At 37.5% G+C, this 21,631-nt stretch overlaps 1 protein-coding gene across 2 annotated transcripts; it reads right to left on the bottom strand.

Annotated features, from left to right (window-relative positions):
- Positions 1–3,396: 3,396 nt before the first annotated feature.
- Positions 3,397–19,334, bottom strand: FBXO4 (F-box protein 4). Of its 2 annotated transcripts, XM_001088308.5 has the most exons (7): positions 19,116–19,334; positions 17,375–17,610; positions 14,998–15,218; positions 10,901–10,976; positions 10,613–10,788; positions 5,345–5,520; positions 3,397–3,775 (listed from the first exon to the last, which is right to left on the bottom strand). In XM_001088308.5, exons 1-7 carry the CDS (start codon positions 19,302–19,304, stop codon positions 3,686–3,688), a joined length of 1,164 nt encoding a protein of 387 aa, XP_001088308.2. In that variant the 5' UTR covers positions 19,305–19,334; the 3' UTR covers positions 3,397–3,685. The 2 variants fall into 2 exon arrangements, with proteins under 2 accessions (XP_001088308.2, XP_014995442.2); XM_015139956.3 differs by lacking the exon at positions 5,345–5,520.
- Positions 19,335–21,631: the final 2,297 nt, after the last annotated feature.

Below are 21,631 nucleotides of genomic sequence, written 5' to 3'. Positions count from 1 at the left end.
GAAGTATCTACTTGGTTGTGGACTACATTTTAAGTTATCAGCTTATGTACCATTGCAAAATACTGCATGAGTACAATCTTAACCTTAGCTAAAAGAGCAAATTGCTGAAGAAGCAATTTGTGCTAATGGCTCCAAATTGCTGTTATTTGTTTCAGTTATCCTGAAACTGCACAAGACCTGGCATATAGTGGGCATGCACTAAAAATTGAACTTTATTATTTTCACATTTCCTATGACTGCTAAATATGGAATATTTGGTAAAAGGAAAAAACTTCTAACATTTATCTAGTCTCATTCTTTTATCTGATTTATTTAGGAATAATTTATGAGTAATGTTTGATATTGTAGTTCATCATGATGGTAAACAATCATAATTTCACAAACACTAGGTTTTCCTGTGTCTCTAAAAATAACAAATGGGCTGAGAAAGTTTCTCTTTTCTATAGTGCTATCAGGCTAGAAATATTAGGCCTTATCCTAGATGTAATAGTGAACCACTGAAAGTTTCTCAACAGAGGAACTACACGTATGTCATGATTTAGAAAAATTATTTTGACAATAATATGGAGAATTGTACTTTCTCTAGGTATAAGTAAAACAAATATTCTTTTAATATACGCTTATTTTAATTGCAGTTGTAGAACTGGATGCTTCAATATGTTAAATAAGAACTTCCATTTGATTTCTACAGAAGGACAGCCTGAGATCGTAACAAAAAACAACAGAAATTTATTTTCTTACAATTCTGGACTCTAGAAGTTTAAGATGAAAGTTATACCTGATGTAAATGACGAGTTGATGGGTGCTGACGAGTTGATGGGTGCAGCACACCAACATTCCACAAGTATACATATGTAACAAACCTGCACGTTATGCATATATACCCTAGAACTTAAAGTATTATAATAATAAATAAATAAATAAATAAATAAATAAATAAAAGGAAAGTGTCAACAGGTTTGATTTCTCCTGAGGCTTTTCTCCTTGGTTTGTAGATGGCCACCTTCTCACTATGTCCTCATGTGGTCTTTTGTCTGTCTGTAAACATCCTTTGTCTCTCTTCCTCTTCTATGGGATTAGGGCCACCTATATGACCTCATTTAACCTTAATTCTCTCTTTGAAGGCCTTATCTCCGAATACAGTCACATTTTGAGGTGTACTGGGAGTTAGGACTGCAACATATGAATTTGGGGAAACAAAATTCAATCCATCAACAGTTACTAATATGCACATGCAGTTCACACACTATATAGAGGCACAGTTTTCAAGTAATTTTCAATAGCGGTGATAGTTTGGATGATTAAACACTGACCCTTACTTTTTATATGACCATCTAAACGTACCTATAAAATAGTTGTTTTACGTCAGGATAATCATTTCAGAGAGTGACATTGAAAAACCCATAAAAATTCTTAGAATGTTAGTGCTAAAGTTGAGGCCTTCCCACAGAGAAGTACTTGTCCAGATGCTTACATCAGTTTTTGATAAAGCCAAACTTATGTTCAAGGTAGGTATTGTTATTCTCATTTTGTACATGAGAAAATTGAGATTCAGAATTTAAGGAACTTACTTGTGGCCATGTCAATAAAAATTGGCAGAGTGGAAATTTGTGTTAGGTCATTCTCAACTCCAGAGGTTGTATGTATAACAATTTTGCTTTGCTTCATCCCTGGATAATGCTAATATAGCACTGATGATGAACCATAGTAGAGTCCAGGAAATCAATTTTTTAATTAAACATCAAAATAGCTTGTAGGTCTTTTTAACTTGGATGAGAGGATTTTCGGACTTCATGTCTAATGTCTTCTTTGCTACGTATACCATGATATGGACTTGAATTATAATAGAATGCTTTTCTCTGGGTCTCAATTTCTTTACCTAAAAAATGAGGATAATACTAGTGGGCTTATAAGGTTTTTCTAAGATTTAAAGTTTATGTATACAAAGTATTATACACATTGTCTGACATAGCTGTCATAAAGGCTAGCATTTAGCCTTAGCTTCAATATTTGAAGATTTTGTAAATTTTACAGTATCCTCATAATTAGTAATTTTAAAAATCTCTTTTATTACCCATAATTATATGGAGAAAAACACCTAAAATGCAAATGGCTCATGTACTTGTCAAAGTCATCAAGGATCAAATAAAATAAATTATATCTCATGCTACAAAGAGTCAGAGTGGGAAGAACCCCAAGACATGCGACAAGTCCTATCCAAAGATAATTAGGACTAGGAAAAGACCATATAAAATGAGTTAATATAAGAGAGACAAATTTCATAGTGTATAGAGGAGGAAAAAAAGATTTGATTGGGACTCTGTGGAAAATTAAACTAAAAACTAGAAAAATGAATGTATCTTGCTTTAACAAAATTCTAGATTATAAATGCTGGAGTGTGCTATAAGAAGAAAAGAGCATAAGGTACTAGTTTAAATCTGGTGAATGACCTAGCATTTGATACTAAACTATTTCATTTTTCCATTCATCAGATATAATATCTTAATTATGGAACTGAAATGCCATTTTAAAAAAAGATAGCTCATGTAAGAGCATTGTTCTGCTTCCATGTGGTACTGAGTAAATCAAATCACTCTTCTATCATAACTTTGGATTATTAATTATTAGAAATATTAATAATGCCTCATCATAGTAAAACTACAAATATCTAAGTAAACATTCTGACAAATGTGAAACCATATGTTCACACAGGTCTTTCTCAAAGGTCTCCTAACCCAATAGTCCATTAGGCAAAATTCTGCCCCCTCAACAAAAAGGTCAAAACAGTAATAGCATTGACCTAAAAGAGAATAAATACAATTATATGTATAATATATGTTACAAACTTTCTGTCCAAAACAGAAATACATTTAAATATGGAACTTATATAAACTGTATATAGATATTTATGGCTTTTACTATAATCTTAAAATTCCTGAGTTCCAGTGAGATATTAGGGTGTTTCTTCTGCTGAGTATAAGCCATTTGTGGAAGGAAGTAATATGATGCATACAAGTCTCCGGGAAGTTTTCACTCTGAGTATGGAATAGAGTTTGGCTTTAGTATCTTATGGGCTTGTGAAGTTATCTGAAAATAGTAAGAACTGTCAGGAAAAGTTATTTTTCATGAAAGCAGTATTAAATATGATATAAGCTTGCTTTTTACTGTTTCAGAATAAAACAGGGATTATATGGCTATAATATTAAATGCAATTCCAGTATATTTTTAAGTCTTTAAGCTGTGTATTTATTAAGAATAGATAAAAATGTCTTTTCTGATAACTACTTATAAACCCTTGAAAAGACTGAATGGAAAGTTTAGCAAATTTGCTATTTCTCACTAAGGCAATCTTTGTACTCAAAAGAATAGAAACTCAGGGAATGAGAGGCACAAATGTGTTTTTTCTAGAATTTAATATTTTTTAAAAGACAGAAAATATAAAAATTACCAAAAAAAATGTTTAAAGGTTCATTTTGGGGCTAAATACTAGGATTGAAACTCTTTTCTTGCAATTGATTTATGGTAAAGAGTAAAAATAATATCAAAAACACAGCAGTTATAGCTGTCCAATTTAAAGCCCATCTGCAAAAAGGCAGGACAAGGTAGGTTAACTGAGCAAATATTCACATCATGACCTTAGTAATAAATTTCAAACGGTTTCAGTTCCCAAGATCTGAAAGGAGAATCATCTTGCACGCTTAGATTCTACTTCTTCAAGAATCCACTCAATGCCATTCAAAAAACCAGTTAGAGTTTCAGCCTCTGTGTCCTGGACCTATGAATACATAACAGAGAATGTTGTTAGTAAAAAACTAGGTCCAAAATCTTATGAGTAGGAGGAACATTTTTCTAGACACTAAAAAGAGAACAGAACTTTTAAAAATCCCAATAAACTTTGGATAAGTTGCTCAAGTTTTGTTTTGTAGAGCACTTAGATAAAAATATGATCATTTCTCTTCTAACTATTACCAATATAAAGCTTATTTGCCTTGAAATTCAGCTTTGGAAATGGAAAGAAATACCATTTCCATGTCTTGCTTCCATATATGAGGGGAAAAAACATTCTCCAAAGGATCCACTTTGAAAACTAAAACAGTTTTAGTGACCCAGCTCGTCATATATGTGACATCATGTTACAAAAATATGTCTTTAAGACTGCCACTCCTCCTAATAGTAAAGCTAAAATTGCCACCATTCAGAAGGGGAAACTTTATTAGTGGTTTTCAAACTTCATTCCAAAGAGTCTTTGGAGCTCCAGGGAAGAGATGGAAGGGGAACAAAGAAAATCCTCTTACTTTTTCCGCAAAAGCGTTTCCAACTTTAATTTTTCTTTATCTGTTTTACTCAGGGGTTATCATGTCAGGATTCGTTTGAAGAAAGAATGCCATAATTAAAATATATTTTAGGGCTGGGCACAGTGGCTCATGCCTGTAGTCCCAGCACTTTGGGAAGCCGAGGCGAGCAGATCACTTGAAGCCAGGAGTCCAAGACCAGCCTGGCCAACATGGTGAAACGTCATCTCTACTAAAAAACAAAAATTAACCGGGTGTGGTGGCACATGCCTGTAATCCCAGCTACTTGGGAGGCTGAGGCATAAGAATCACTTGAACCCAGGAGGCAGAGGTTGGAGTGAGCCAAAATTGCACCACTGTACTCCAGCCTGGGTCAGAGCAAGACCCTGTCTCAAAAAAATAAATAAAATATTTTTTAGAAAGCAATAAACTATAAGATGGAGAATATACCTTTGATGATCCATAAAGCATAATACATTGATGTTAAGAAACATAATAGTAGCATCTAAAAAAAAACAACCTGGCTCGGCACGATGGCTCACACCTGTAATCCCAGCACTTTGGAAAGCCGAGGCAGGCAGATGGCTTGAGCTTAGGAGTTTGAGATCAGCCTGGGCAACATGGAGAAACCCCATCTCTACAAAAAATACAAAAAATTATCTGGGTTGCCGGCACACATCTGTAGTCCCAGGTACCTGGGAGGCTGAGGTGGAGGGATCACCTGAGCCCGAGAGGTTGAGGCTGCAGTGAGCTGTGATCGTGCCACTGCACTCCAGCTTGAGCAACAAAGTGAGACCTTGTCTCAAAAAAACAAACAAAAAAAAAAAGAAAAAAAATCCCCAATTGTTATCTCACTGTTTCTGTGAGAGAAGAGGCAAGAAACAATTGATCAGCTAACATTTATTATCATCAATCAAATAGCTTCCATAGATTAACCTATTAAAATTGATTTTAGAATGCTATTTCATTAAAGAAGTTGAATTAAAAAAAAAATAAAATAGAAAATAGAGTGTGAAATAAAATTTTTGTCACTAGAGTATAAATGATCTTACCAGCCATGGGTGATTTAGAAGATTCAGATGCAGCTCATGAGCCAAATAAAAACAGGGCATTCTTTTTACATCCCCTTGAGAAATACAAGATAAAACCAACAATGGTCTTCCCGAAGACCCAAAGGCTGGATCTGTCATTGCCATAATATGAGAAAATTCATCTTGCCATTCATGTCCTAAGGAATGTAAGTCAAAACCCTTAATTTGCATTACTTTTAATAGTTTTGAAAATAATAAAATAAAAAACTAACAAAGCGAGGGAACAAAAATTTACCAGGATCCGAACGTAAACTGAGGGGAAAAAAACCACAGTACTCTTCAGAGGTCTCCATAGTCTAAAAGCAAAAATGCTTGATACAGGTATTTCCTTTCACAAATTCTGTAGATGTCACTACCCTTTCATTCAAAGGGCTTACTTTCAAAATTTAGGCATATAGTTGAGTTTAGCTTTTTTTATGAATACCAACAATCTCAACCTTCTATTGGAGTGTTTGGACCACTTGCATTTTGTGGTAAGCAGAATTTTAAGATAACCTCAATGTTCCAAACCCTTGCATAATCCCTTTCCCCTTTAGTGTCTGAAGAACCTACAAATAAGATGGGGCATCACTCCCATGATTAGGCTTTGAGACACAGCTGACTTTAAGAAAGACAGGTAATCCTCATTGAGCCTGACCTAATCGGGTGAGCCCTTAAAAGCGGCTCTTCTTGTTGAAAGATTCAATACAGGGGAGATTCTCCATTGCTGGATTAGAAGATGGAGGGAGTCACATGGAAAGGAATATAAGTGACCTCTAGAAGCTGATAGCAGCCCCCAGCTGACAGCTAGCAAGAAAACAGGAAGGTCAGTCCTACAACAATAAGGAACTGAATTCAGCTAATAACCTGAATGATCTCAGAAGCAAATTCTTTCCCAGAGCCTCCAGAAAAGGATGCAACAATATGATACACAAATTTCAGCCCAAGAGGCCCTGTCCAGAGAACTCAGTACTACCATGACCAGACTTCTGACTTAGAGAACTGTGAGCTAAAAATATAGTTATTTTAAATCATTAAATTTGAGGTAATTTGTTAATAGCAATTGAAAATTAATAAATATTTAATGTACTTAACAACAAGGTGCATTTAAATCATCTGTTCTTTATTCCCTCTTCTCTCTTTGCCTTCCTTCTTTTGGACTGAGTTTTTTAATGGTTCCATTTTATATCCACTACTGGCTTAGTTACAACTTCATTATACATTTTTTAGTAGTTGGTTCAAGTGTTTATAATACACATTTTTAATTTATAAGTCTACCTTTAAATATGTGATATCACATACAGAAGAAACTTACAAAATAATACACTTCAATGTTCTCTCTTCCATGATGTGTTCTATTATCACATATTTTTCTTTAAAATGTCATACATGTATAATACACTATTAGTTTTTTTTAATTAAAATTAGAAAAAAAAACTTTTTTGTATATATAGCTTCTTTGTTTCCATCCCAGGAGTCTTCATCTTTTTCGGTAGATGCAGATTTCCATCTGTTATATATTCTTCTGCCTAAAGAGCTCCTTTAAGATTTCTTATAGTGAAGATCTGTTAACAATCAATTTTCTCAGTGCTATGTTCAAATGTGTTTCTCAAAATTCATGTGTTGGACATTTAAACCCCAAGGCAACAGTATTGGGGGAAGGGGTGTCTTTGGGAGTTGTTTAGGTCATAAGGGCTTTACTCTCATGAGTAGATTAATATTGCCATTAAAATCGGCTTGCAGCCCTGTCTTTCCCTCTTCTGTCACGTGAAAATGCGATGTTGTCTCCAGCTTCCCTTTCTACCTTCTGCCAAATAAGAAATCAGCAAGAAAGGCACTCACCAGACACCAGATGCTGGTGCCTTAATCTTGGACTCCCTAGTGTCCAAAACTGTCAGAAATAAATTTCTGTTCTTTAAAAATTCATTTATTGATCTGTAATAAAATTAGACTAAGTAGTCTTGGGAGAATAGGAATTTAGGTGACGCCAGAGGGAAAAAAAAATCACAGTACCATTCAGATGTCTCCATAATCTAAAAACAGAAATGCACTGATATACAGGTCTGGGATATTCTGTTATAGTGGCACAAATGAACTAAGACATGGAACTTTTGTTTGTCTGAAAACATCTTAACATTACCTTTATTTTCAAAAAATATTTTTGCTAGATGTAGGATGTTTTTTTCCCCCTTGTAGTACTATAAAGATTTCTCTTTATTAGTTTCTATCCTGCAGCAATTCTGTCAGGAAATTTGTTGTCACTATCATCTTGGCCTTCTATATGTATGTTTTCATTTCCTCTGGCTGCCTTAAAGATGTTCTCTTTATCTTTGATTTTTATCAGTTTGACTATGATGTGCTTAGATGTATTTTTCTTTATATTTATGCTTGGTGCTCTCTGAGCATCTTCAATCTGTGGTTTGTTGTCTTTCCATAATTTGGAGATAATTCTGGCCATTATCTGTTCAAAAATTCCTTTTCCCCTTTTCTCTCTCCCTTCATGTTTTGGGACTCCAATTACAGATAAGTTAGATCAGGGGTCAGCCTACTACATTCTGTGGGTCAATTTTTCTAAATAAATTTTTATTGCAAAACAGTCTGTCCTTTCGTTTACGTGTTGTCTTTGCTGCTTTTGTACCGTAATAGTAGAGCTAAGTGATGGTTAAAAAACAAACAAACAAACAAAAAACCTGTATGGCTCATAAGCCTACAATATTTACTATTTGTCCCTTTAAGAAAGTTTCCTGACCCCTGAGTTAGATCACTGGACAGATTCCCCCAACTCTCACTCTGTTCCTTGCTCTTACTTTTTTTTTTCTCTTTGTGTTTTAATTTTGATAATTCTGAGTGACTTATCTTCACTTTCAATGATTCTTTCTTTTGCTAATATGCCCACTGAAAGAACTGTTCATCTGTTGTCATATTTTCATATCTAGCATTCTTGTTTAACTTTTTCAAAGCAGCTTCCTTTTCTCTGCTGAAAAATCTATCTGTTCACACATATTGTCCACCTTTTCCACTAGGTCTCTCGCAATCTCTCATTTTTTTGTGGGCAAGGGGCGGGGTCTCACTCTGTCACCCAGGCTGGAGTGCAGTGGTGTGATCTCAGCTCACGCAACCTCCGCCTCCCAGGCTCAAGTGATTCTCCCGCCTCAGCCTTCCAAGTAGTTGGGACTACAGGTACATGCCACCATGCCTGGCTAATTTTCTGTATTTTTGGTAGAGGTGAAATTTTGCCATGTTGCCCAGCCTGGTCTTGAACTTCTGGGCTCAAGCGATCTGCCCGCCTTGGCCTCCCAGAGCCACTGCACCTGACCTAGATCTCTTAATCACAGTTAGTTTAATGTCTCTTTCTGAGAATACCAACATCTAGACCATCTCTGGTCCAGTTCAACTGACTGCCTTATCTCATGACAATGTGTCATTTCATTTTGATTTTGTGTGTGCCTCATAATTTTTAGATTTAATGTTAGATGTTTTATGTAGAAGAGCAGTAGAGACTAAGGTAAACAGGATTTACTCCTAAAAATAGGCATCATACTTTGGTTAGGGTATTAATGCAGTAGACTGAATCAAACTAGTCTAGTTGAGCTGGATTTGGCTTTTATTGCTATAGCTAACTTTGTAACACACAGACTTTAAATTCTTCCAGCAGTATGCTGCTGCTATCTTGTTCTCAGTAAGAGCACTGGAGTGCCAGAGTTTCTTAGAGTTTCTACTTGTTCTCAGCTTTCAGCCTATCTTTGTAACTGCCATGGGGGTTATAGGGAAGAGGCAAGGAGAGCCTCTCCACACCCTTCCCCCATCCCTGCAGTAGTCTGCTATTGCTTCTTAATTGGTAGGGACATGGAGATTTCTCAGTTTTCTCATCCTAGCCTAAGGCCTTAGAGGCCCTGTGCCCCAGAGCCTCAGTGGTATGGGCTTTCTCGGTGTTCCAGCATAACTGCTGAATTCTGCCCTTCATTGGTAGAAAGGTCTCCACTGCAAATTTCCTGCCTCTCCTCCAGAGTCAGCAATCATTTAATTTGTATCAGTGCAAGATCCTTGGTACAAGTGGAAATCCTGCTCCTCCCCAAGACAGCTTTTGTTTCTATCTCTCTTGAGATAGCAGCAGTTAACTTTTGTCTGTGGAAAACAGCTTTGGCTTCATTGAGAAAAGGATATAGAAAGCAGGAGGATATACCTGTCTCCAAGCACCGGCTGGTCAACACATGCATGCCTGTACCACTAAGGAGGGTACTCATAGGTCTTCTGCCCTGCCACTAACCTTTTACATGAGCACCTAGTAGAGGCCAGTGGGAAAAAGTTGGTAAGTGAGTATAGTCTCTTTGTGTCTTGTAATTTTTTTAAATTTATTTTTTGTCTGCTTGTTTTATAGGAGCAGATTGGAAAACTAGATAAAATATGGGCTGTATCTGTTTTAGTTCCCAGTTGTAACTGCAACATGCCTGTAGGAACTAAAAAACTATTTGTTAAATGAACTCGTCTTTTATTTTGCTTCTAAGTTTTCTTTTTACAGATACCCCTGTAATAACAGAAAGTAATTGCAACTGCATTCATGCCTAATAGATGACAGGGAAAATAAATTCAATAGAAATTCAAACCAGTGTATTAGAGAACTATAATATATACACAGTATATTATATATTTATATTCTACCTTGTTCACAAAGGATTTGGGAAAGATATAATACTAGCTCATGGCCCAATGATATTTTGATTTCACACAAAAATAGCATTCTGAATGACAATTATTCAGAATATATGGACAGTGTTCTCAACTAATCTACTTCACACCCTGCCATCACATCTCTCTACTATTTGGATAAAACAAAGGTAAAATTTTTCATCGTTATTTGCATAGATTATTTGAATAAAGCCACAAGCAGACAAAATGTCAGTATCAAAAAACTGTAGAAGCATACAACAAAAAAATATTGTATAGCTGTAGTACCAAACTTTGGAATGCATCAGAATTCCCTGGGTGCTTGGAAAAAACAGATGCCCAAATCTGATTCACACAACCCATATCTAGAATAAAATTCCCCAGGGTAGGAATCAGCTTGTTAACATGTTTAACAAGCTCCTCAGGTGATCCTAATACACACCACTATTAATAGTAAGGGTCGGAAAATCACACTGATAAAATAAGCCATCATATTCTTAAGAAGCCACCGTAAAGACTAAAAAGGTAATTTCTATTTGCTTTGAAAAGAACAATGTGCTTAAAAATACATATATGAGTGCTTACTTTTATGAGCTTCAGCATTTGCAACATAGATGAACCCATCTACAACTTCACACACTTTTTGAATTTGTGGAATCACACTGTACCGGCTTCCTTGTTGATCATCACCTTCATTCTGTCGACTGAATATCTTGTTAACTGCACTTGTATGCTCTTCCCTTGCTCTATCTCTTTCCTTTCTAGAAAAAAAAATTGTAAAGACAGACTATAAAAAGACACTAAACAGGCTCCACTCACCTGAAATGTTCTAGTTCTGATGTTTCAGTTAAGCCACCAAGTATGTAGCCTTACCTGGTAGTTGAATATAAGATTAGAATGTTGAATTTATGTTGGTTGTTCAACTGAAAATTGACTCCTGATCCAATACCTAAGAAAGAAAATCACAGTTACCAAAACAAGTCGTTAACAAAAATAGCAAAAGATCACACTGAAAATTACCCAGTGAAAGCAAAAAGAGCAAAGAAAAAAATTATATAACAACTTATGCATAGATTTGAAATAAAATAAAATGTCTACATTGAAGAAAAGATACTGTATGTAACTTTCATTCACATGGCAATAAAAATACAGAGAAAGAAAAAACTGCTAGGCTTATAACAGTCCTTATATCATCATCACTATCGTCAACAACTTTATCATCTTATCAGTAGCAGCTGCATCATCGCAGCTACTGCTATTTATCCTCAAGACTAAGACTCATTTTCATTCTTTTATGTTTCTCATTAGTCTAATAATCCATGTATACATTCAACTAAGTGTCTTTCTCCCCCTCTGAAAAGCTGTTTTTAAATTGATGGGGAGCCAGGCACAGTGGCTCACATCTGTAATCCCAACAATTTGGGAGGCTGAGGTGTAAGAATCACTTGAGGCTAGGAGTTCAAGATCAACTTAGACAACATGGTGAGAACCTCATCTCTACAAAAAATACAAAACAATTAGCCAGGCATGGTGGCCCATGCCTGTTTCCCAGGTACTTGGTTGGCTGAGGTAGGAGGATCACTTGAGCCAGGGAGTTCAAGGCTGCAGTGAGCCATGATTATGCCACTGTACTCCAGCCTGGGCAACAGAGACCTTGTCTCAAATAATATAAATTAATGAGGAGTTGCCAACAGCATATTAGTAAATTGAGAAAATACTGAAGATACTGAAATTTAGAATTCGACAGAGTTGGATTATAATTCTGAATTTCTCACTTATAGCCATGTATTTGTATCCCTTAGTTTGACACCAAAAAGAAGTTGAACTAATATATTCTTCTCAAGTTTACTGGGAAGATTAAATGAGATCATATATGTAAAACTCCTAGTAGGTTAACTAGTAAATCACAAGTGCTACATATTAGTTTCTTACTGCTTTATATCTGAGTCATTAGTCACTGTTATTTGTCCTTTCTTAACCTCTTCCCTCCTTGGGCTGTGTTAACACTAAGTGGCTGGTTCCCCTTTTGCCTCCTCGAAAGACCCTTCTGGGCTTCCATGGCTCTACTTCATCCTGTTATATAAATGTTCTTTTAGATCTGTTCAGTTATCTGCATCCCCATGACCACATTTGAGTTCACACTGTCATCATCACTCACCCGGGCCTCTGCAATCACTTCTAACCCATCTCCTATATCTTCTGGCCTCCTATTATCCTTTCCTCTGACATCAGTTGGAAGAATTTTTTAATAATGGTATCTAATTAACTGTCTTCTCTACAAAGCCATTGCTCTTCAGATGAAGAAATAAAACCTTAATATCTGGCCCCTACTAACCTCATTAGAGACAACTCCAGCCTTTCATATTCTTAATTCCTGCATTATAACTAATGTATTTGTTTAAATAAGCTATGCCATACCATCTCATGTCATCATTCTAGGCAACACACGGTACAGGGCTCTTAAGTACTAGGACTGCAACCATCCCAGCTCACGTGATCCTAGTCCTCCAGCCACCAGGTCTGGTGCATGTTTCACAGAAACCACAGAATCAAAATCTACCATGTTTCTGACCTTTGTTTTCACCAGCTGTACTCCCAGAGATTATCCTCTCAACATGTCTAACTTCAGTCCAATATAGTCGCCATACTGTTCTGCCCTTCTTTGCCAATTATGTAACGCCATATTCTCTCATCTTGCTGAGTGTGAGTCATAGGCTGAAATTTTAAAACAATCACTTCAGCTGCTCTACAGAAAATGGAAGTGCCATTTTATTACTTCTCCATTTTATAACCATCAAACTTCCCCATTTCCTCAACCTCTTCTTGAGGTGTTCCTTCGACCTAATAGCCGTACTTGAAATTGGCCTACTCCTAGGTGAGGCTTCTCCTGCAGTGAACTCTGAAGTAGCAAAGATGCTTATTTTCTCACAACTGAAGGTAAAGAGGTGGGATTCATGTTACTCACCAACCCTCTGAAAAAAAATCCTACTTGAGAAACACATCATTCAGCTGTAGCACTCTTTCCTTCTTTGTTGTTATTATTTATGAATCTCCATTTAATAATCACTTCCCCCAAACATAAACTGAACATTTCAGCACCTGTCTCCAATCTTCCTCTCCATCCTCAATAACTTCCACATCCATGTGGACTCCATATGACTCCCAAATCTCGATTTCTAGCCCAGAACTTGCTCTTCAGAGCTGGATGCATATAGTAATCCATAAAGTCATTCACTCATTCACCAAATATACAGAGTGCCTGCTATGTGCCTGGCACCACAGATACAGCTAAAAATAAAGTGGACAAGATTCTTATCTTCATGGAGCTTCCATTCTAGCAGATTTGCTTATAGTAGGTATCTCTACTTGGCTCTTCCATAGTTATCAAAGTCAACATATTCCAAAGAATAGCTGTCATTCTCCCTATACAGATCTTACTGTTACCTGCTCTCTTCCAAATTTTTCTTACTTCTCCAGTGACTTTTTACCCTAGTGAATCCTCTATCATCCAACACAAAACTCAAGTCAGAAACCTGGAGCCGTCCTTACTACTGCTAATACATTCATTCTGTCAAATTTATATCCTTACTATTCATTCTCTTCTCTCATCTTCACTAACAGTGACTTAGAGTTCAGATCCTCTTCATATTTTAATCACAATATGACAGTGGCTTCTTAACGGGTCTCCATATCTTTAGACCCTTCTAATCAATTCTTCACTCAAGAGCCTGAGTAATCTTTCTAAAATGCAATCTTGATCATCTCAATCCTCTACTTAAAATCCTCCAACAGCTCCCAAATGCTTAAGCGTGGTACATACGTGTTTTTTCACATAGCTCCACTCTTTCTAGATACACAGTGATACTTCAAATGTGTCCTCCACATCCAGAGCTTTGTGCTTTTAGAAATGTAGTTCTCCGCCGGGCGTGGTGGCTCACGCCTGTAATCCCAGCACTTTGGGAGGCAGAGATGGGTGGATCACGAGGTCAGGTGATCGAGACCATCCTGGCTAACACGGTGAAACCCCGTCTCTACTAAAAATACAAAAACATTAGCAGGGCGTAGTGGCGGGTGCCTGTAGTCCCAGCTACTTGGGAGGCTGAGGCAGGAGAATGGCGTAAACCCAGGAGGCGGAGCTTGCAGTGAGCCGATATTGTGCCACTGCACTCCAGCCTGGGCGACTTAGCGATATTCTGTCTTAAAAAGAAAAAAAAAAAAAATGTAGTTCTCACTGCCTGGAACACCTTTACTGTTTTTTTGTGATGGCCTACAACTACTCACCCTAGTGACTCATATGAAACCTCATCTTCAATATGGAGCCTTCTTTCACCCTTATCTTTCTACCCAGGAACTAATTACATCATATTCTAATTATCTGTACACTTGTCTATGTCCTCACCTACACCTACACATGTCTTGAAGGCAGACAGAGACATTGTTCTAAATCTCTGCATCCCTATCATCTCACTAATAGGGGCTAGTTCTCAATAAATAAGTAAAGCAAAGGCTAAATTTTATTATCACTTATACTTATATTTATCCTGCCTTGCCAAATACTTATACATTGTTGTTGTTTTTTTTTTAATAGAAAGAAGGGAAGGTGATGATTTAACTCTTTTGAATTCCAATACATATCAAAATACTCTCCACACAGATGCTCAATATTTTCTGCTTTTTCAAATATGATAAATATGATATCCCACTGTACAAATGCAACATCTTGACAACAAATAATTTATTTTCACATAATCTTAAAGTCTGGATTTTACAAATTTGAGGAATTAAGAGGAAGCTTTCTTATAGTAAGTAAATTAATTCTGTCAGTCCAGTGGAACCTGGTGGGGCTCCCAACAACCAAAGTACTGTATTTCATTATAGCAAATAATTAATTTAAAAGCAATTTCTTTCTTTTTAACAAGAATGTCAAGCTCAAAGTGTTTGAATTAACTGTAGATTAACATGAAAATTACCATCAATCTGCCTCTGAGGCAAACCAGCTGTTGGGCAAAGTTCCTCTGAAGACATTAAGCTCAACACCAAAGAGGTATTCAATTCTTCCAAACCTGGTCCAAACATAGCAAATCGTGGTTCATTCTGAATGATCAGGGAGTGTAAAAAAGAAGTGACAGCTCCATACATAGGACGGCTGGATTTTGAAGCTCTTCTTGTATATGGACAGCACATTCTATAGCTGTATAAAATTGTCACAGTTAGAACATTAACATAGAAAACACTTAGCCAGTTATTCATTCAAAAATATATAATGTATTGAGTACTTGCTAGACACAAGGGGTACAATGATTATACAGTCCCAATCCTCCAGGAGGACAATGGTAGACAGACACCTTTATAATACGTATGTGGAGCACTCTGACAGGGAAAAGCACAAGGTGCCATGGGGGTGGGAGTGGCCCAGAAGCTAAGAAACTCTTCCCCCATGAAGTGGTTACTTACTTTCTAATCTTTAATTTAGATTCTCTCATGGAACATTTGAATGGTGAAATTTTACTACATAAAGGTTCTCAACCTGAGGAGGTTTGCCCCTGTCCCCTGGAACATTTGGCAATGTCTGAACAACATGTGTATCGTCACAACTGGGGAGGGGAGAAGGATTGAGCAGAAGCCAAGGATGCTGCTAAACATTAATCCTATAATGCATAGGGCAGGCCCCAGAACAAAGAATTATTTGACTCAAAACGTCAATAGTGCCAAGATTGAGAAACTCAGCACTAAAGATAACCTACACACAGATAGCTAGCATAATATCCCTAGAGGTAAAAAACCAACCAACCAACCAACCAAAAAAACTGCTAACACTACCAATATAACCAAATTTCAAATGTCTTGGGTACTTCTATTAATAGCCTCAAATATAACAGTTTAGTAAGAGGTAAATGAGGGAGGCTCAAATGATCCTTGCAGCAAACTTAGCAAACTAAGAATCATGTAAAAAAATTCCGTTTCTTGAAATAGCTATAAATCTCTAAAGTACCAATTATGCATTTTATCAAAAATTAAAAGTTACCCAAATCAAAATAAAACCTAAAATCCTTCAAATAAGTCAAGCTGGTTAACAAAATCAATAACCTAACAAAATCATTTTATTAGAAACCTTGTAACTCATGAAGGGGAAAAAACAAACAAAAAACAGTTTTGAAGCTGGATAGACCTGACCAAGCCTCACCACTTTTAGTTATATGAGCCATTTACAGTCTGAATTTCAGTTTCTTCATCTGTATTATTTGAGCAACAGAAATAACTCAGGGTTGTAAAACTTAGAAGTAATTTATATGACCATAAATGGTAGTTACTATTATTACTATTCTCTGGGCAAAATCTAATTCCCACAGCCTCACATACACTTGACGCAATGGTTAGCTACGGGGCATTGTACAGGTATTGCCTAGCAAGTGAGATACAGTGGCACTTGCTGAGATTATGTATAACAGATGACACACCTTTGAATCAAATAGTTTCACAACACTCTACATAATGGCATCTGTATTAGAATAGGGAAACGCTCTGAATAACTTAAAATTTGAAAAAAAAAATCCTGTATTTTGCTACTGAGTCAAGCACAACAAAACAATTTTTAAAGAATAAATATTTTTAAAATTTTAAAATAATGCATTAAGTTTGAGTTTCTCAGTAAAACAGGCTATATCCAGATCCAATGACATTATACATCTTTGAGGTAGCATAATGGGGTTCCAGTCTGAATAGTCCCTTACAAACTATATGACTTTAGGCAAATCACGTAACCTCCATGAACCTCAATTCCACATCTGTGATACAAAGATAACACCTTCTTGTTGCATGAGGATTAAATGAGTAAAATATACATAAAGCATCCCTCGTAGAATCCAGTACTCTGCAGTTGCTCAGTAACATTAATTATCTCACTTACATGATATTAAAAAATGTCAGTGCTTTTGGGTGTTAATGTAATCTTATTTCTCACAGCCTTTAGAATGGTTTTCTTCTTCCCTACTAAACAACAGGGATCTCTGATCATCTTTTTTCTGGATATAGAAAAGTATTTACTTATTTAACAAAATGACAATTGTTCTAAAGATCATGAAAATTTTAAGAAGTCTTTTACTACTTGTCATCTATACTACTTATAATTATTCAAATATTGGTTAGGCACCGCAGGGAAATAATAAAATATTAAAGCTGAAAGGGTACTATGAAGGAAGTCATTTAACTCCCAGTTTTGACAAGAGAACAATTAGACCGCAAATCCACACAACAAATCAGTAGCAGGGTAAGGACTAAATTGGATATTGACTAGTAATACAGTAAAATTTAATATCTTCTTTTTAATTCATAAAACTAGATACTTACACTGCCATGTAGTCAAAAAATGCACCATCAGTGACTTCAGATACAGGCTTTTTTAAGATTTCTAGATCTGGAAGAGACTTCCAGTCAACAGAAGACCAAGAAGGAAGATCCCTTAACAAAAAGTATCTCCACAGAATTGGATCTCTTACAGTTTCATTCCAATAATGATTTGTACTTCCCAACTGACACAGATCATGAGGTGAAAGAAAGGACAAAATATATAGCTGCACATCAATCTGAAACAGAAGAAAAAAGCAGGTAGGAAAAAGGAATGAAGAAAATAGTTTTTGGGTGATAAATCACACAATCAACAGATAAATAAAAGGTCAACTGACTAGTATTTTTAATAACTAAATCTACCATTAATAATTAAATCTATTATTTTCCTGCCATCAGCAAAGGATCATAACTGAACATTTTAGTTTTGTATTTGTTAAAACTAATTTCTGAAACATTGAAACATTCCTGAAAAACCAACCGTCTTGCTATCTTTCCAGTAAAATCAGCAGTTCCTTTAATTTTTCCTCAGAGATGTTTGGATATACCAGTTCGTTACATAAATTAGTTAAGGAAATACTTTGTTTTTCAAAAAAAACCTGTATCAACCTTTATCTCATTTTATCATCAGACCAAACCAAAAAGTGTACTTTTTTTTTTTTTTTTTTTTTTGAGACGGAGTCTCGTTCTGTCGCCCAGGCTGGAGTGCAGTGGCCAGATCCCAGCTCACTGCAAGCTCTGCCTCCCGGGTTTACGCCATTCTCCTGCCTCAGCCTCCCGAGTAGCTGGGACTACAGGCGCCTGCCACCAAGTCCGGCTAATTTTATATATTTTTAGTAGAGACGGGGTTTCACCGTGTTAGCCAGGATGGTCTTGAGCTCCTGACCTCGTGATCCGCCCACCTCAGTCTCCCAAAGTGCTGGGATTACAGGCGTGAGCCACCGCGCCCGGCCGTAAATTTGTCATTTTAGTTCCTGCACAGAATCCATTAAAATGTTATGAAAAACCTCTGCGAGGAGAAACTTGGAAGCATTCTAAACCTGCAGTTTTCATGTTGATATACACGTCGGAGGGAGGTGTCAATAGTCCAAATGAGACAAAAAATTGTAATGATTTTCAATAATTTTTGTTCTCATTTACCTATCTACCCTAAAGTTTAACAATAAATTATGTGTATCATTTTTCGTGGCCTTGATGTAACTTGAGGCACTTGTAACTTAAGTCATTTATTTTCAACTGAGGGGCAGCTTTGTTTCTTCAAATATACAATAACAGCCACAGGCACAATGTCCTCTTGAGAGGGTAAAAACCTTGGCCCTCCAGGTGTTTTGGTACTATGATCCGGAATTAAAGACGCTGGGAACACGGAGGCTGGAATGCTTTTCCCAAGCTAATCAGCAACTTGGGAACGGTCTCATTTCGCAACCGGACATTCAGGGTGTCCTAGTCACATGTGCCTGTTTTGGGGGGTGGAAAACCTGAGGACGATCGGGAGGGTCACCAGGGGCCCCGTGAAGTTGCTTCCCTGAGATGTTCAGGCCCCCTGCGGAGCACCAGGTTCAATGCCAAGACGCTTCTGGTCAACTGTAGCTTCTCGGTGACTACACTGCCAGGAATGGCTGCATGGAGGAAGCCAGACCCAGGCCCGGGCGCGGTAGTTCCTCAGGCCCCGCAGGGCTCCAGGGGAGGTCCCTCCGGCCCGGGCCGGCCCCACTGTCCTCCGCGGCCTGCGGCCGGCGCTCACCGGCAGCCGCGTCAGGGTGCTGGCCGCCTCATCCACCTCCTCCCGCGAGGCCGTACGCGCCACCCTCTCCTTGCTCACTGACTGCCAGAAAGTCTTCCAGCCGCTGAGTATGGCCGCCTCCAAGCGGCCCCAGTCGCTGAAGGGCGGCGGCGGCGAGCTAGTTCCGCTGCGCGGCTCGCTTCCCGCCATGGCTTGCCCGCAGCGCGGGTGACGCGTCGCAGAGCCACGCCAGCGCGTCAGCCTTCTGCGCAGCTCCGCGCCAGCCGCGGTCGCCCTCGGGCGTTCAGCCTCCCGCCTCTGCCGCGAGTCCGCCTCCAGGACAGGGTTAGGCCCAGGGGCAAGGGAGGTTATTGGGAGGAAGCCCAGTGTGCGTGGTTGTGAGCCGAGTACGAAGCTCCTGTCAACAGTTACTTCCTCAGTAACTTGTGGCCTCAACCTCAGCCACGCCAACCGCAGAGCCCCTGTACAACCTCCGACCCGCTGACTTCCTGACTTCATTCAAGATGTTCTCTCCGGGATCATTTCCACTAGGCCTGGTCCTAGGCGACTCCGCTTGTTCTATAGCCCTCTGCCACTATCTTGGACTTAATAACCACTTGCTTCCTTTTCAGCACTGCCATGCTACGTGTGGGGTGTTTTGTGTGTGTGTGTGGTTTCCTCAGTCAACAAGTTACCATTTATTTTTTTGAGTATCAGGAAAAACAGACTAGAGAGGCGGTCAGCAGGCCAATTATTAAGAACCTTTTGCCAAAATGAGAAGTCTGGACCCACTATGCAAACATATAAGCACATTTAAAATTTGCTTAACCTATGTAGCTCATAAAAGGGCGGCAAAAAAAGGCCAGAAGAGAACCCAGATGTGGTGGTGTTGAAATCCCGCTAGTGAGTTTTTTAATTCTCAAAACAGATGCCCATTCTACTTACTTTGGGCTTACTTTAAAAGTGCTTTAAGAGAACATATTACAAGTCAATCTGTTATATAGAACTGGGTATGTATACATTCAAAAAGTAAATCTCTGAGGATCTAAACAGAATCCAAAAAAGCCTGATAAGTGAGGTTCTGTGAGGCTCTGTAACATACAAGTTTAAGTTTCATTATATTATTTGCATGCCGTTGGTAGGGGCCAATAACCAATAAAATTGCAGCCTCATTTCTGGGAGGCAATCTGGACAAGGACCACAAATTAACCATATGGCATTTCTCATCACTTTCTAGGACATGATTTACTTTGAGAGCAAAAAACTAGAACTAGAGCAAGAAAAAAAATCAGTTTAAGTATGAAGTATTAAAATATCTGTTAAATGAATGAGAAAAATTTTTATTTTTATTATGGAAAATTTTGAACATTTATAAAAGAAGAGTGAATAATATGCTCCTGTGTGCCCATTATCCAAGATTCAATGACCAACCCCTGGTTAATCTTGCTCTATTGCTATATTCACCTAATACTACACCCCCAATTCTGGATTCTTTTGAAACAAATCCCAGACCTATCACCTGTAAATATCTCAGTATCTGTCCCTAAAAAAACACATTTTAAGAAACAGACCACTGTACCTAAGCAATTTTAATTCATTAAAATCACCAAATATCGAGTCAGTGTTTAACTTCCCCATCTGCTTTGAAAATAATTTTTCACATTTGATTTGTTTGAATCATAGCCCAACAAGGTCCACACATTACACATACTCTTAAAGCTTAAGTTTCATTGTACAACTCCCCCTCCTTTATTTTCCCTTGAAATTTGTTAAAGAAACCAGGTTGGTCTTTCTGGACCACTCTGGACTTTCTTTTTTCTATATTCTTCTTTTTTTTTTTTCTTGGTAGAGACGGAGTTTCACCATGTTTTCCAGGCTGGTCTTGACCTCCGAGGTTCAAGTGATCCTCCTGCTGTGGCCTTCCAGAGCGCTAGGATTACAGGTGTGATCTATTGTACCCGGCCTGGACACTCTTGATGGCATGTCAACAGTGTCTTTAACACATTCGTAAATGGTATTATATACTGAGACTGAAAGCTGTAAGTCATTGTTATTTTCTAATGTTCGGAGCGATCAATGGTTTCACTGGACTGATCCATTCAAATTTCTTGCAAGTTTTTCACCTCAAAGATACAGCATTTATCAATGAATATTATTTGCTTACAAGTTATAAAATGTTAGTATTCTAGTTTTATAATTTCTTTTGTTAGCTGAATTAAAGAAAAATTTTCCCTCATCAGTCATTTGATTGTCCTGCTCAAGCCAGAGTTAGCTATATTTCCAGAAAACCCTGGCTTATTTTGATGGGAATGGTATTTGAACATGGTTTCCAGGCCTACTGTCTTCTATATAGAGAAAACATAACTTCGTGTTATTTCCCATTCAAATTTAGGATTATAGATGTTTTTTACTCTTTGATTTTGTATGTGTGTCTCTTTTCTCATACACTAAAAATCCTCATTTCTAATTATATTAACATAGTTATGATTAACAATTACTGAAGAGTTTAAGATTTTTTCACATTTCTTTTTGCCCTT

This window comes from Macaca mulatta, chromosome 6 (genome assembly GCF_049350105.2).
Source record: "Macaca mulatta isolate MMU2019108-1 chromosome 6, T2T-MMU8v2.0, whole genome shotgun sequence".
Classification (NCBI taxonomy): domain Eukaryota; kingdom Metazoa; phylum Chordata; class Mammalia; order Primates; family Cercopithecidae; genus Macaca; species Macaca mulatta.
This window is presented reverse-complemented; position numbering and strand designations above follow the sequence as displayed.

Coding starts and splice junctions, on each gene's coding strand:
- FBXO4 (XM_001088308.5), bottom strand. CDS start 19,304: ATGGCGGGAAGCGAGCCGCGCAGCGGAACTAGCTCGCCGCCGCCGCCC. Junction 10,789..10,900: donor ATCTTATATTCAACTACCAG/GTAAGGCTACAT, acceptor TTTTTTTTCTAG/AAAGGAAAGAGATAGAGCAA. Junction 3,776..5,344: donor TTCTAAATCACCCATGGCTG/GTAAGATCATTT, acceptor ATGTATTCATAG/GTCCAGGACACAGAGGCTGA.